General features: G+C 36.3%; 1 protein-coding gene across 3 annotated transcripts in view; it reads right to left on the bottom strand.

Moving 5' to 3' along the window:
* The window catches only part of PIWIL4 (piwi like RNA-mediated gene silencing 4), a 57,798-nt gene extending 48,826 nt beyond the window's left edge, over nucleotides 1–8,972 (bottom strand). Inside the window, exons 1-5 of one of the 3 annotated variants that reach the window (XM_031961024.1) lie at nucleotides 8,860–8,972; nucleotides 8,110–8,202; nucleotides 3,963–4,017; nucleotides 1,873–2,007; nucleotides 948–1,162 (exon numbers count right to left, since the gene is read on the bottom strand). In XM_031961024.1, the coding sequence (XP_031816884.1) occupies nucleotides 948–1,162; nucleotides 1,873–2,007; nucleotides 3,963–4,017; nucleotides 8,110–8,196 (492 nt within the window). In that variant the 5' untranslated portion in view covers nucleotides 8,197–8,202; nucleotides 8,860–8,972. Of the gene's footprint in view, nucleotides 1–947; nucleotides 1,163–1,872; nucleotides 2,008–3,962; nucleotides 4,018–8,109; nucleotides 8,203–8,408; nucleotides 8,840–8,859 lie in introns of those variants that run through there. The other 2 variants (XM_031961025.1, XM_023499500.2) reach the window with 2 other exon arrangements.
* Between the last annotated feature and the right edge of the window lie 3,952 nt (nucleotides 8,973–12,924).

Below are 12,924 nucleotides of genomic sequence, written 5' to 3'. Positions count from 1 at the left end.
GAAAACAGATTTGATTCCAGGACTAGTGTTCTGTCTACTGTGCTACAAATCTGAATATAATATCCTTGCTTTAGTTTTTCTCTAGAAATAGGTTCTCTTTTTATAAAGGATATACTGTAATTGTAATAAGAATAAATGTGATTTACACCACACTTTCCAGTTGCAAAGCATTTTCAAATACCCTTTCTTATTTGAACATCATTACAACCCAGTGAGTTGAGTAGTAAGAGTAATACTTTTAAGGTGAAACTTAGGAATAATAAGTGAGTTGCTGCTCCTGGCTAGCAAGTGACAAATCCAAAACTGATATCTAAACATCCATTCCAGTATGCTTGCTTATTTCAAAAACAAAAGATTAGAAGTAACAAGTAACATGAGCAATATAATCACATTTGAGGCACTGAATTTTCATAATAAATACCTCAGAAATGTTACCAATTCCTTTTTTAAAAACCAGAGAAAAGTCTTGGGGAGAAGACAATTGTAAAATCTGAGACTGTTATATTTAAACAAAGGATCAATTACTAATTCATGAATTTGTTAGAAGTAAGAAATAAGCAACAGCATATATTAAGGGTATTAAACTTGATGCTTATTTCAGAAAAATATGGTTCTTTCCTCAAAAAACACCTTGTGCAAATAAAACTGAAGCAAATAAATACAAAAAGATAAGGCTAAGTGGGTGTGAGGCTTTAATCAAGAAGGTTTTTAGCTGGCAGGTACATAGCAAGTAATCAAGAAAAAGGGAGTATGCTTAAGAGGCATCTGGCTTCTTCCCTCCACTACAAATCCCCCACAAATGGGAAAAAGAGGAGGCTATTTGTGTTTCTAATACATGAGTCTAAAACTATTTACAATTTTCTTTTTTTTTTAACTCAAACTAGATGCTTTCAATTGAGAAATGAATAACAATACACAGTGATGAAAAAAAAGGAATCATACTATACCTTTTCTTCTAGGCTTTCTGAGAGAAAAAGCATGGTACCATCAAAGACTTTGGTCTTTTTCAGAAATTTATTGTGATTGTAAAGCAAAGCAATTCTCAGTCGCTTGGATGCTAACTCTGGATTGAATGTCACATGATACTGGAAGAGATGCCATTCTCTGGGCAAACCTAGATTAAAGAGGTTAGTGACCAGTTTCACCGGTGCACCACTGGAACCTGAGAAAAAGGAAACATATTTGCGTGTGTTTGTTTAAACAAAAATTAAACCATCTTACCCTTAACAGAATTACTAACACCCAAGGAATTTTAGAACCCCCACAGCTGGAAAGCACCAGAGGGTCTGAGTTAATATCATAAATGAGGAAAAAGCATTCCCCAAGAGTTATATTCCATGCACCAAAATAAAACAAGTGAGAGGTGAAGATAAATAAATCATGTATAAAAGGAGAATACAATAACTAAGTGTAGAATCACAGAATTCTGAACAAAGAAATGCTAAAGGTAATTTTAGATATCGGAAATTAAGGCCCAGTAAAAAGAAATGATGTGTCCACAGTTATTCGAGTAGACATTCTCAACATGGGATCTGGGGATTTCTTTAAATAATATGATAATTACACTTCAACATAATTAGTTTCCTGTGTAATCTTACATATTTTATGTATTTAAAGACTATGCTGAGAAGGAAGTTATAGACTTCATAAGATTGTTAAAGGACTCTATGACATTCAAAAAAATACAAATTCCTTCTGTAACGGAAGTTTTAACTAACAATAATTAAACCAATTTTACAGAAAAGAAAAGTACCCAATGTGGGCACGCGCATTTAGATAGAAGAAGTCTGGGGCAGTAAGTAACGCAAAAATTCTTCCCTTGTATTAAATGAATTACCAATAAAAAAAGGGCACTACATGAAGGCTTTATACCTGTTTTACAGTCTTTGACATGGGCCAACTTCTCCCTGGTGTGGATTCCCAGTTCCAGAAAATTATTCCAGGTTTTCCCTCTTCTCTGGATAAGAGTACATGCATTCCAATCTCCAGCAGATACACCTTCTTTGACTGAAATGGGAATCAAATATTTTCATTTCAAAGTGCTAAAATGCCAGTTCTCACTCTAGTCAGGTTATTTGGAGCTGCACATGGGGAAAAAAATCCCTTACCAAGAAAATTCATGATCATAGCAATGTGGCACATAAAGTTTGCCTACATTTGCTAATAACAAGCTATGAATTCACCAAAGTCTTTGCTGGGAATTGTCACCTCTCTTTCCAGTCTTTTTACACCTCACTCCCCACCATTTCCCCTTTGATACAGACCTCCTGGCTACTCCACAAAGGAGACATTTCATCTCTTGGCTCTGAGCATTTTCTCTGACTGCTCCCTCCTCATCTCTTTATCTCCGCCTATTGCCCTCCCTGGCTTCCTAGAAATCCCATCTACAATTTTATCTTCAATAGAAAACCTTTCCCAACCTTCTTAATTCTGACACCTTCCATCTTCCAATTATTTCCTATTTATCCCGTAAATAACTTTTTCTGTGCATTTTTTTTGTCTTCTCCTCTAGTAGCTTGCAAATTCCTTGAGGACCTGAAGTATTTTTTGCTCTACCCAAAACTCAGCACAGTGTCTGTGTTTAATAAATGTTTACTGACTAAGGCATTTTCAATTGTCTGAAAATGAGTAAAACATAAGCACCTGAAAAATCTTTAGTCATCTGTAAATGAGAAACAAGAGAGACCCTGGGCCTAAAATGCAAATTTTACAACTTCCTGTGCCATGTTTGCTTACACAATTCAGTAAAATTTAAAAATTTAATTCTCTCATTTAAAGTTGAAATAACTGTTTCATTTCCCTGCATTCTACTCGTATGTTATTTTCTCCAAGATTCAGTTTCAAATGGAGAATAAGAGAGATTGTGGCCAGCTTCAGTCTGGTATACTAATAAACTTGTCACTGTTATATGTCCATTCATGAAAGACCAGTAAATTTTATCCCTCACATCTCCTTACCCATGAGAGCAAGTGAGATTAGCAACAATACTCTCATATTAACAGCCAGTAGGCATTTATTAAGCATTTATTAGGAGCTGGTACAAAGCCAAATATTTAATGTGTGTCTCCTCAAGAACTTTACATTCTATCAGGAAGACTAACATGCACACATAAATAACTGACTTAGATTGGTGACAATCTATCCCCAAACACACAACTAAAGGGTATGTCCACTGTCCCAGATATGATCATTCATAGGAATTTATGCAGATCCCAAAATCCAAATTAGAGTTGGTAGCAAACATTGCTAGGTAAGTCAAACAGGCAAAGTGTATTTTTATTCTAGCCTACCTTAGCTTGAAAAACAGGGAAATGAAAGAGAAAGCCCCATTAAGTACAAAAAATATCTATAGCAGCTCTTTTCATGGTAGCAAAGAAGTAGAAACTGAGGAAATACCCATCAACCAAAGGACAAACAAGTTGTGATATATGATTGTCATGGAATATACTATTGTGCTAAAAGAAATGATGAAAGGCATAGACTCAGAAAAACCTGGGAAGACCAAATGAACTGATGTGAAATGAGGAGATCCTGGAGAACATTGTAGCCAATAATGGCAATACTCTAACCATGATTGGAAATCTTAGGTACTAAGGTTTCTAAGTTTCTAACACTTGCATTATATATAGCCACACACCATACAAGAACATCTAACTTATTCAAACAAACAAAAATTTGAGAAATTTAGATATATAACACTACTTTATAAGGTCGGCCCATCTTTGCCAGGAAGGCAGGGAAGCTAGGTTTATGGGATGCCAGAGGCACTCCTAAACTCCTAAAAGTTTTAGTCTACCACAGGAGAATCCTGGAGAAAAGATTAAATGTATATCCTAGAGAGGGGCTTTTTGCCTGAAGAGTGGTCTGCTCCCACTTCCTCACAGATTCAGGGTAGGGGTACTGCTTCAAAATAGTGTCTCAAGGGTTTGACTAACCCCCCTTAACATTTATGTGAATCCTACCGGTTTCCAGATTGGTGCTGATTGAAGCTTCACTGTCTCTCACAGTAGGATGATTCTGAAACAGACAAAGTCTTTCTTTAAGAAATTGAGATAGAGGGTTCCAATGGTCTTATGATGGAGAGAGCCATCTGCCCCCAGAGAGAGGACTATGGGGACTGAGTGTGGATCACAACATAGCATTTTCACTTTTTCTGTTGTTGCTTGCTTGCATTTTGTTTTCCTTCTCATTTTTTCCCCTTTTTGATCTGATTTTTCTTGTGCAGCAAGATAACTAGAAATATATATGGAAGAATTTCAAGTGTTTAACATATATGCCATCTAGAGGAGAGAGAAAAAAAATTGGAACACAGAGTTTTGCAAGGATGAATGTTGAAAAGTATCTATGCTTATGTTTTGAACATAAAAAGCTTTTAAAAAAAAAAAGAATTTGAGGCAGAATTTGACAAAAAAGAAATTTTGGCACTTTGTCCACAAAGTACAATGTCCTTGTAGTCACAAATATCAACAGTTAATTCATCCACTATTTATAAAAGCCAAAGCACCATTCTGGGAGAGATAGAAAGCTAAACACACAATGCCTTGCCCCCAAAAGCTTTCTAGTAGAAAGGCCATGGCCTAAATAAAAATAACTATAAAAAGTATTAAATGGAAAAGAGAGACAACAACATCTTGCTCTCTGTGTTACCCCAAGCATCTAATGAGTTGCTAACTCTTGCTATTTCTAACTCCACAACATCTCTCATATTCTTCCACTTATCTCCACCCTCAGCTACCTTGGTCCATCTCCTCCCATCTGCTTCCTAATGGGTCCTGTCCCTTCTCCTCTTGACCACCCGACCCACCACTGTCTGTATTTCCTTAAGCCTTGCTCTGACCACGTAATTGCAGAGACACCTCTAACTTTTAAAGCCCTACACAATCTGGCCCCAACCCATCTTTTCAGCACCAGTTTTATATTATTGCAGCTCCAAAGCCTGCCATCCAGCCAAACTGTCTCTTTCTGTTCCCTATACATAACACTCTTATCTCTCTGCCTTTGTCCTGGCCTTCCTGCATGCCTCAAGTAGGAGAAGACTTTCCCACACAGAATGGGTGAGAACAATTTGTTTCAGCGCCCATTAAGACAGCCAAAGCAGGGCCTAGGGCAGCTCAGAGTCTGACTCGGGAGAATGAGGATTACTGTGCAACTCAGTCTTGCTTCAGTGCAACTCACAAGTCAAGCCACCACCCCAAGATGTCAGTGGTCCTCTTCAAAAAGGAAGGAAAATCTAGGGAAGGGGATATGGGGAGAAGAAAGGGAAATTCTGGTAAGCTTTTGTAAGAGTCAGTGTTGAAAAATTATCCATGCATATGTTTTGAAAATAAAAAAAATTTAATTAAAAATAAAAGGAAGGACAAATAGCCTCAAGAACAGGACACTCTCCTTATTTCCAACTCTTAGAGCCACTTTCTTCCTTTAAGATGCAGCCCAAAAACTATCTTCTTAATGCATCTTTCCTGAACTTAAATGCTCCGGGTCTCCCTCCTAACCTTGAATTTAACTTGTGTGTGTGTGTGTGTGTGTAGTACAGTTTTCAGCATTTACCCTTGAAAAACCTTGTGTTCCAAATTTTTCTCCTTCCCTTCTCTCCCATCTCTCCCCTAGACAGCAAGCAATCCAATACATATATATGTTCTTGCTGCTTTATCTCTCATTAGAATGTGAGCTCCTTACTATAAGGACTATTTTATTCTTGGTATTTGTATTCCCAGAAACTAACACAGTGCTTAACAAACAGCAGGTTATTAGTATTTGTTAAATGATTGGGGAAGGGGAAAAAAAGATGAGGAAAGATGATCCCAGGCTTGTCCAAAAGGGAAGAAATAGAAGAAAAGGATACAGGAAACATAACCAACCTCCATGATGGAAGATGATCTTGCTGACTTTAACCAATAGGACAAGGAAAAGTTATCACGAAGACTAAACATGTCCTTAATGAACCTAAGATAACATTCACATTTCAGCAGATGTGATTTCAGGGTTCATATAGGACTTGGTGAAAACACAAACATATACACACACATATGTAAAGGACAAGATAAGAAATGTGATCTCACTGGAGCAGGTAACTCCCTGCAAGTTATTACCAATCTTCTATCAATCATCTATCAATGTAGGTTGGTACCTTCTCTCTGCAACTTAGTAATAATAATTTCCTAAAGTACTAAAATTTGCCAAGAATCACAGGATAATGTGTCAGAGGCACAAGAGGCACTATTTGTGTTAGTACTTGAACTAAATCTTTTTGAAATTCCAAGATTGGCTTTCACCACTCTACCCCATGCTGATTCTCTGCTAACATAGAAAGGGGGAAAAAGGAATAAGAAGGGGGTGAAGAACTGAATAGGAAGGTACACTGGAGTCAAGAAGCATGAGCCAAGGAGACCTGTGGGACAATAGGCAAATTTCTGAAAGCATTTCAACTTAGACTAGCTGCTAGATAAGTTGTAGAAAATTATTACTGAATTTGGGTTAGACTAAATGGGCTATTGTAGTGGGGAAAGCAGAAAATTTGATTTAAAAGAGGCTATCAGTTATAATCTCAAATCCATTACTTACTGCTTATAGCAATAAGCAAATCTCTTCTGCTTCCAGAGAGGGGAGGATTAGGAAGAAAGGGGAAAAGCGCTGTTCATCTGTATTCTTCATCTGTAAAATGAAGGGTTTGAACTCTATGATCACTGAAGTCTCCTCTAGCTCCAAAATTATTATTCTATAACCTCTGGGACGCCTTCAGGATATATGAAAAAAAAACACAGCTCTCTGGCCCTTCTACTCCCTAGATCTCAAGATGGGGATAATTATGTTTTTGTTATCTGTCTGACAATTACTGCAAGGAAAATTGCTTTGTAAACATTAAGTTGCCGTGTGAGTCACTGTAAAAGCGGCACCCTATAAGGTTTATGGAGACAAGGGTTGTTTTATCTGAATTTTCTATCTCCTCCTGCAGGACCTAACTCCGATAAATCATTTTATGCTATTTCAGTCCTGCCCAATTCTTCATGACCCCATTTAGGGTTTTCTTGGCAAAGATACTGGAATGGCTTGCCATTTCTTTCTCCATCTCATTTTACAGATGAGGAAACTGAGCTAAATGGGAATAAGGATTTGCCCAGATTCACACTACCAGGGAATGTTTGAAGCCCAGCACTCTTTCCAATACACACCCAACTGCTCTGAAATTCTAAGTACCCATAATTGTATTTTCTTATATTTTGTAACTGATACTTAAACATAACATTAAAACTCTGTGAGACACAAACTAAAAATCCAAGCCCCACTGTCTAGTCTAAGTGACTCCTTAAAATAAACACATGCATTCCTTCATTCAGATAATAAAAATTAACAAATCATGCACATGTTTAACTATATTGGATTCCTTGCAATCTAGGGGAGAGGGCAGAAGGAAGGGAGAAAATTTTGGAACTCAAGATTGTGCAAGAGCAAAAGCTTTCTTTGCATGTATTTTGGAAATAAAAAAGCTATTAATTAAACAATATGTTCATCACAAGGTTTTGCTTTATATACAAAAATAAGTTCACAAATGTTTCAATAATATGATTATCCTTTGCATTCTTGTATATGTTATTTTAAGCATTTAAAGCCCTTTCTCTGAGAAGGGCTCTTTGGGTTTCTTCAGATTGCAAGAGGCCCATGACAAAAAACGGTTAAAAACTCCTGCTCAAAGATAAAAGGCAGATTCTTCAGCTTAGTAATGACAGCCCCATTGGGAGAGGTAATAAGAAGAGTGCCAGATCTGCAACTGGAGAAGTTAGCGTCCCTATTCTAAATAGTGGTTCTGCCACTTACTAACTGGGTGATCCTAATCAAGTGCCTGCACCTCTCAGGTCCTCTTCTGCAAAATGATCTTGTCGGACAGGACGACTTTTAAGGTCCCTCTCTAGTTCTCCATGTGGGATTGCTATGAGGATCCTGAATACTAATTTTTTTATAATTTAGCTCGACGGTTTAGTGCACTTTAAAAAACGGTTAATACATCAGTAAAAAGGAAGGGGAAGATGGAATCAAAAAGGGAATAGTTTCTGGAGAGAAATCTGGGCGGAAAAGTCAGAAAGCAAACACATCTCCAATAAAGCTGATACAGACCCCGGAGGAAGACTGTGGCGGTTCCAGCGGGTGGGGTTCCTGACCCCGGCAGGACCCGCGGGCTTTAACTCTGGCTCTCCCGGTCATGGTGGTCTGGAAGGCAATTTAATGAGGAGTCAGATCTGCATCTGGCACCCTGGCTTTTTTTTCCTAAGAGCTGACGACCCCACAATGAATAAAGGCGCCCGGTACTGAGGCTTCCAAGCTCTGTCCTGGAGAAGAAGGGGAGGGGGTACGGGAGAGAAGCAGAGAGGAGGGAGAGATTCTAAAAGGGGGAGAGGGGAGGGAGTCTCACACACCTCCCGCGTGCATCCAGGCTTCTCTAGGCCTTTGTTTGCTCGCCCGAAAAATGGGCATCTGGGCATGCAAAGGTAGAAAAAGGGCAAATCATCAAAGCGTAATTAATACAGTGACCCCAGAATACATGATTATGGCCATTTAAAAAGGGAAGGTGCTTGGGGGGAGGGGGGCGAGAAAGAGGCCGAGCGCAAATGGGAGCGGGGAAGGGGTGGTCCCAGAGGAGATAAGGGGGAGTCTACCCAGGGACTTGTGGCCGGGCGCACGGGGCTGCAGGGAAGCTTGGCCAAAGGATGCCCAAGGGCGCACCCAGGCCTGGTAAGGGCGGGGGACAGGCGAGGGTGGGGGCGCACCCCCTCCCGGAGGCGCCAAAGTCCCAAGGGCTCCTCCAAGCGGAGCAGGAAGCCGCGGTGGCCCTTCTGATCCCTTAGCAAGGCTGTGGGCAGACCCTACCCGGGGCGGGAGAGCGGCCACCTCAAACGTCCTCCTCCAGGCGCAGCGGCAGCGGCGCGGGGTTGGGAGCAGCTTTCCTCCGCCTCACGTGGATTCCGGCCCAAGCCAGACCCCACCTCCTGCTCGATTCCGCCCCGAACCCCAACCCCGCCCCTTGGGAGCCTCGGGGCCCGGCCCCACCCAGCCCTGCGCCAGTCGGGAAGCCTTTCTCCGATTCCCGGCCAGAGCGTCCCAGCACCTGCTCAGAGGCTTTAGCTTGTGCATCCCTTTTTTTTTTTAATTAAAGCTTTTTATTTGCAAAACACATGCATGGGTAATTTTTCAACTTTGACCCTTGCAGAACCTTGTGTTCCAACTTTTCCCCTCTTCCCCCCACTTCCTCCCCCAGACGGCAGGGAGTCCAGTACATGTTAAATGTGTTGAAAGTTTTGTCTAATCCAATATATGTAGACATGTTTATACAGTTATCTTGTTGCACAAGAAAAATTGGATCAAGGAGAAAAAAATGGGAAAGGAAACAAAGTGCAAGCGAACAACAGAAAGAGTGAGGGTGCTATGTGGCGGTCCGCGTATCCTCTCTCTGGGGGGAGATGGCTCATCACTGAACGCTTGGAATCGGTTTGAATCATCTCATTGAAGAGAGCCATGCTCAGACTGTACATTCAGTTCTTTCTTTCTTTCTTTCTTTCTTTCTTTCTTTCTTTCTTTCTTTCTTTCTTTCTTTCTTAACTTTCTTTGTTTTTCTTTCTTAACTTTCTTTGTTTTTCTTTCTTAACTTTCTTTGTTTTTCTTTTTTAACTTTCTTTGTTTTTTTTTCTTAACTTTCTTTGTTTTTCTTTCTTTTTTTCTCTGTTTTTCTTTTTTAACTTTCTTTGTTTTTCTTTCTTAACTTTCTTTTTCTTTCTTTTTTTCTTAACTTTCTTTGTTTTTTTCTTAACTTTCTTTGTTTTTCTTTCTTTTTTTCTTAACTTTATTTTTCTCTTTTTTCTTTCTTTGTTTTTCTTTCTTTCTTAACTTTCTTTGTTTTTCTTTCTTTTTTTCTTAACTTTCTTTGTTTTTCTTTCTTAACTTTGTTTTTCTTTCTTAACTTTCTTTCTTTTTCTTTCTTTGTTTTTCTTTCTTAACTTTCTTTGTTTTTTTTTCTTTCTTTCTTAACTTTCTTTGTTTTTCTTTCTTTTTTCTTTCTTTGTTTTTCTTTAACTTTCTTTGCTTTTCTTTCTTAACTTTCTTTGTTTTTTTTTCTTTTTTTTTTTCTTTGTTTTTCTTTTTTAACTTTCTTTTTCTTTCTTTCTTAACTTTCTTTGTTTTTCTTTCTTTTTTCTTAACTTTGTTTTTCTTTCTTTTCTTAACTTTCTTTGTTTTTCTTTCTTTCTTAACTTTGTTTTTCTTTCTTTCTTAACTTTCTTTGTTTTTCTTTCTTTCTTAACTTTCTTTGTTTTTCTTTCTTTCTTAACTTTCTTTGTTTTTCTTTCTTTCTTAACTTTCTTTGTTTTTCTTTCTTTTTTTCTTTCTTTGTTTTTCTTTTTTAACTTTCTTTGTTTTTCTTTCTTAACTTTCTTTGTTTTTCTTTCTTTTTTTCTTAACTTTCTTTGTTTTTCTTTCTTTGTTTTTCTTTCTTTTGTAACTTTCTTTGTTTTTCTTTCTTAACTTTCCTTGTTTTTCTTTCTTAACTTTCTTTGTTTTTCTTTCTTTTTTAACTTTCTTTATTTTTTTTCTTTCTTTGTTTTTCTTTCTTTCTTAACTTTCTTTGTTTTTCTTTCTTTCTTAACTTTCTTTGTTTTTCTTTCTTTTTTCTTTCTTTGTTTTTCTTTCTTAACTTTCTTTGTTTTTCTTTTTTTTTTTTTTTTCTTTGTTTTTCTTTCTTTCTTAACTTTCTTTGTTTTTCTTTCTTTTTTCTTAACTTTCTTTGTTTTTCTTTCTTTGTTTTTCTTTCCTTCTTTGTTTTTCTTTCTTAACTTTCTTTGTTTTTCTTTCTTTCTTAACTTTGTTTTTCTTTCTTTCTTAACTTTCTTTGTTTTTCTTTCTTTCTTAACTTTCTTTGTTTTTCTTTCTTTTTTCTTAACTTTCTTTGTTTTCTTTCTTTCTTAACTTTCTTTGTTTTTCTTTCTTTTTTCTTTCTTTGTTTTCTCTTTTAACTTTCTTTGTTTTCTTTCTTAACTTTGTTTTCTTTCTTTTTCTTAACTTTCTTTGTTTTTCTTTTCTTTGTTTTCTTTCTTTTGTAACTTTCTTTGTTTTTCTTTCTTTTTTCTTTCCTTGTTTTTCTTTCTTAACTTTCTTTGTTTTTCTTTCTTTTTTAACTTTCTTTGTTTTTTCTTTCTTTGTTTTTCTTTCTTTCTTAACTTTCTTTGTTTTTCTTTCTTTCTTAACTTTCTTTGTTTTTCTTTCTTTTTTTTTTCTTTGTTTTTCTTTCTTAACTTTCTTTGTTTTTCTTTTTCTTTAATTTCTTTGTTTTTCTTTCTTTCTTAACTTTCTTTGTTTTTCTTTCTTTTTTCTTAACTTTCTTTGTTTTTCTTTCTTAACTTTCTTTGTTTTTCTTTCTTTTTTAACTTTCTTTGTTTTTCTTTCTTTCTTAACTTTGTTTTTCTTTCTTTCTTAACTTTCTTTGTTTTTCTTTCTTTCTTAACTTTCTTTGTTTTTCTTTCTTTTTCTTTCTTTTTTTTTCTTTCTTAACTTTCTTTGTTTTTCTTTCTTCTTAACTTTCTTTGTTTTCTTTCTTTTTTTCTTTCTTTGTTTTTCTTTCTTTCTTTGTTTTTCTTTCTTAACTTTGTTTTTCTTTCTTTCTTTTCTTTCTTTGTTTTTCTTTCTTTTTTCTTAACTTTCTTTGTTTTTTCTTTCTTTGTTTTTCTTTCTTTCTGTTTTTCTTTCTTAACTTTCTTTGTTTTTCTTTTCTTTTTTTTTTTTTTTTTTTTTTTTTTTTTTTTCTTTTCTTTCTTTCTTTGTTTTCTTTTCTTTTCTTAACTTTCTTTGTTTTTTTCTTTTTCTTTCTTTTGTTTTTCTTTCTAACTTTTGTTTTCCATTATATCTTAAAGTTATCAAACTGTGCATACCCTTTGTCCAAGTTTACTTGCTTATATCCCAAGATTTCTTAAAGGAAAGGACCCACATGTGCAAAAATATTTGTGGCAGCCCTTGTTGGAGTGGCAAGAAACTAGAAACTGCATGGATACCCATCAATTGGAGAGTGACCGAATAAATTGTGGCATATAAATGTTATGAAATATTATTGTTCTGTAAGAAATGCTCAGCAGGATGATGCTGAGTGAAATGAGCAGGACAGGATTTCTTATGTGTAACTCTCTAAAATCAATTTATACTCTTTTTCTATGTAGTATTATATCTATGAATCTTACACCAGAGAGGACTATGGGAACTGAGTATGGTTTGGTAACCGAATCCCTTATTTTGGGATGTGCATATGTTCACCAAGCAGGTGAATCCTTCCATCTAAAGGCCCATCTCCAATGTAGAAAGCTGTGGGAATTGGTATGATGAGGCTTCCCTAGCTATCATGATGCTTTCCAATTGGCATATGAATAAACCTAAGAGGAAGAACAAAACAGCTAAGCGATGCTCAAAGGACTTTATTCTTTCATTCTGGAAAATCATGATCTCAAAAAATTCAGTCAAACAACAAGTATTTATTTAGTAATTACTATATGCTATATTATAGCTATACTTGGCTATAGCATAGGAATACAAAGATGAAAACAAAAAATTCCTGCCCTCAGGGAGTTTATTTTTATGAGAGGTGTAAGAAACAAGCATCTTACCAAGAACTCCACTGACTCACTGATGAGTCCAAGGAAGATTTCATTTTATGCAAGAGTGGGTATTTAAACTAGTAGCTACACTCTAGAAGTGCAAAAGCATGGCCTTTTATTCTCTGTTCCCCCTCCCCATGCAATTCAAGTTCTTCCCCTTATTCCTCCATTGGCTGGATACTACAGAGGTTACAGTAGAACCTAATTCCCTTACCTAAGCATAAGTCCCCACCCCCCACTCCTATTACATCTCCCACTGATGTCCACCTTATTTGGTCATACTTCCTATCTAGTGACTATATTG

The sequence above is a fragment of the Sarcophilus harrisii genome, chromosome 3, assembly GCF_902635505.1.
Source record: "Sarcophilus harrisii chromosome 3, mSarHar1.11, whole genome shotgun sequence".
In the NCBI taxonomy this organism is placed as follows: domain Eukaryota; kingdom Metazoa; phylum Chordata; class Mammalia; order Dasyuromorphia; family Dasyuridae; genus Sarcophilus; species Sarcophilus harrisii.
The sequence above is the reverse complement of the archived record's forward strand: the minus strand, read 5'-3'. Positions and strand labels throughout refer to the sequence as shown.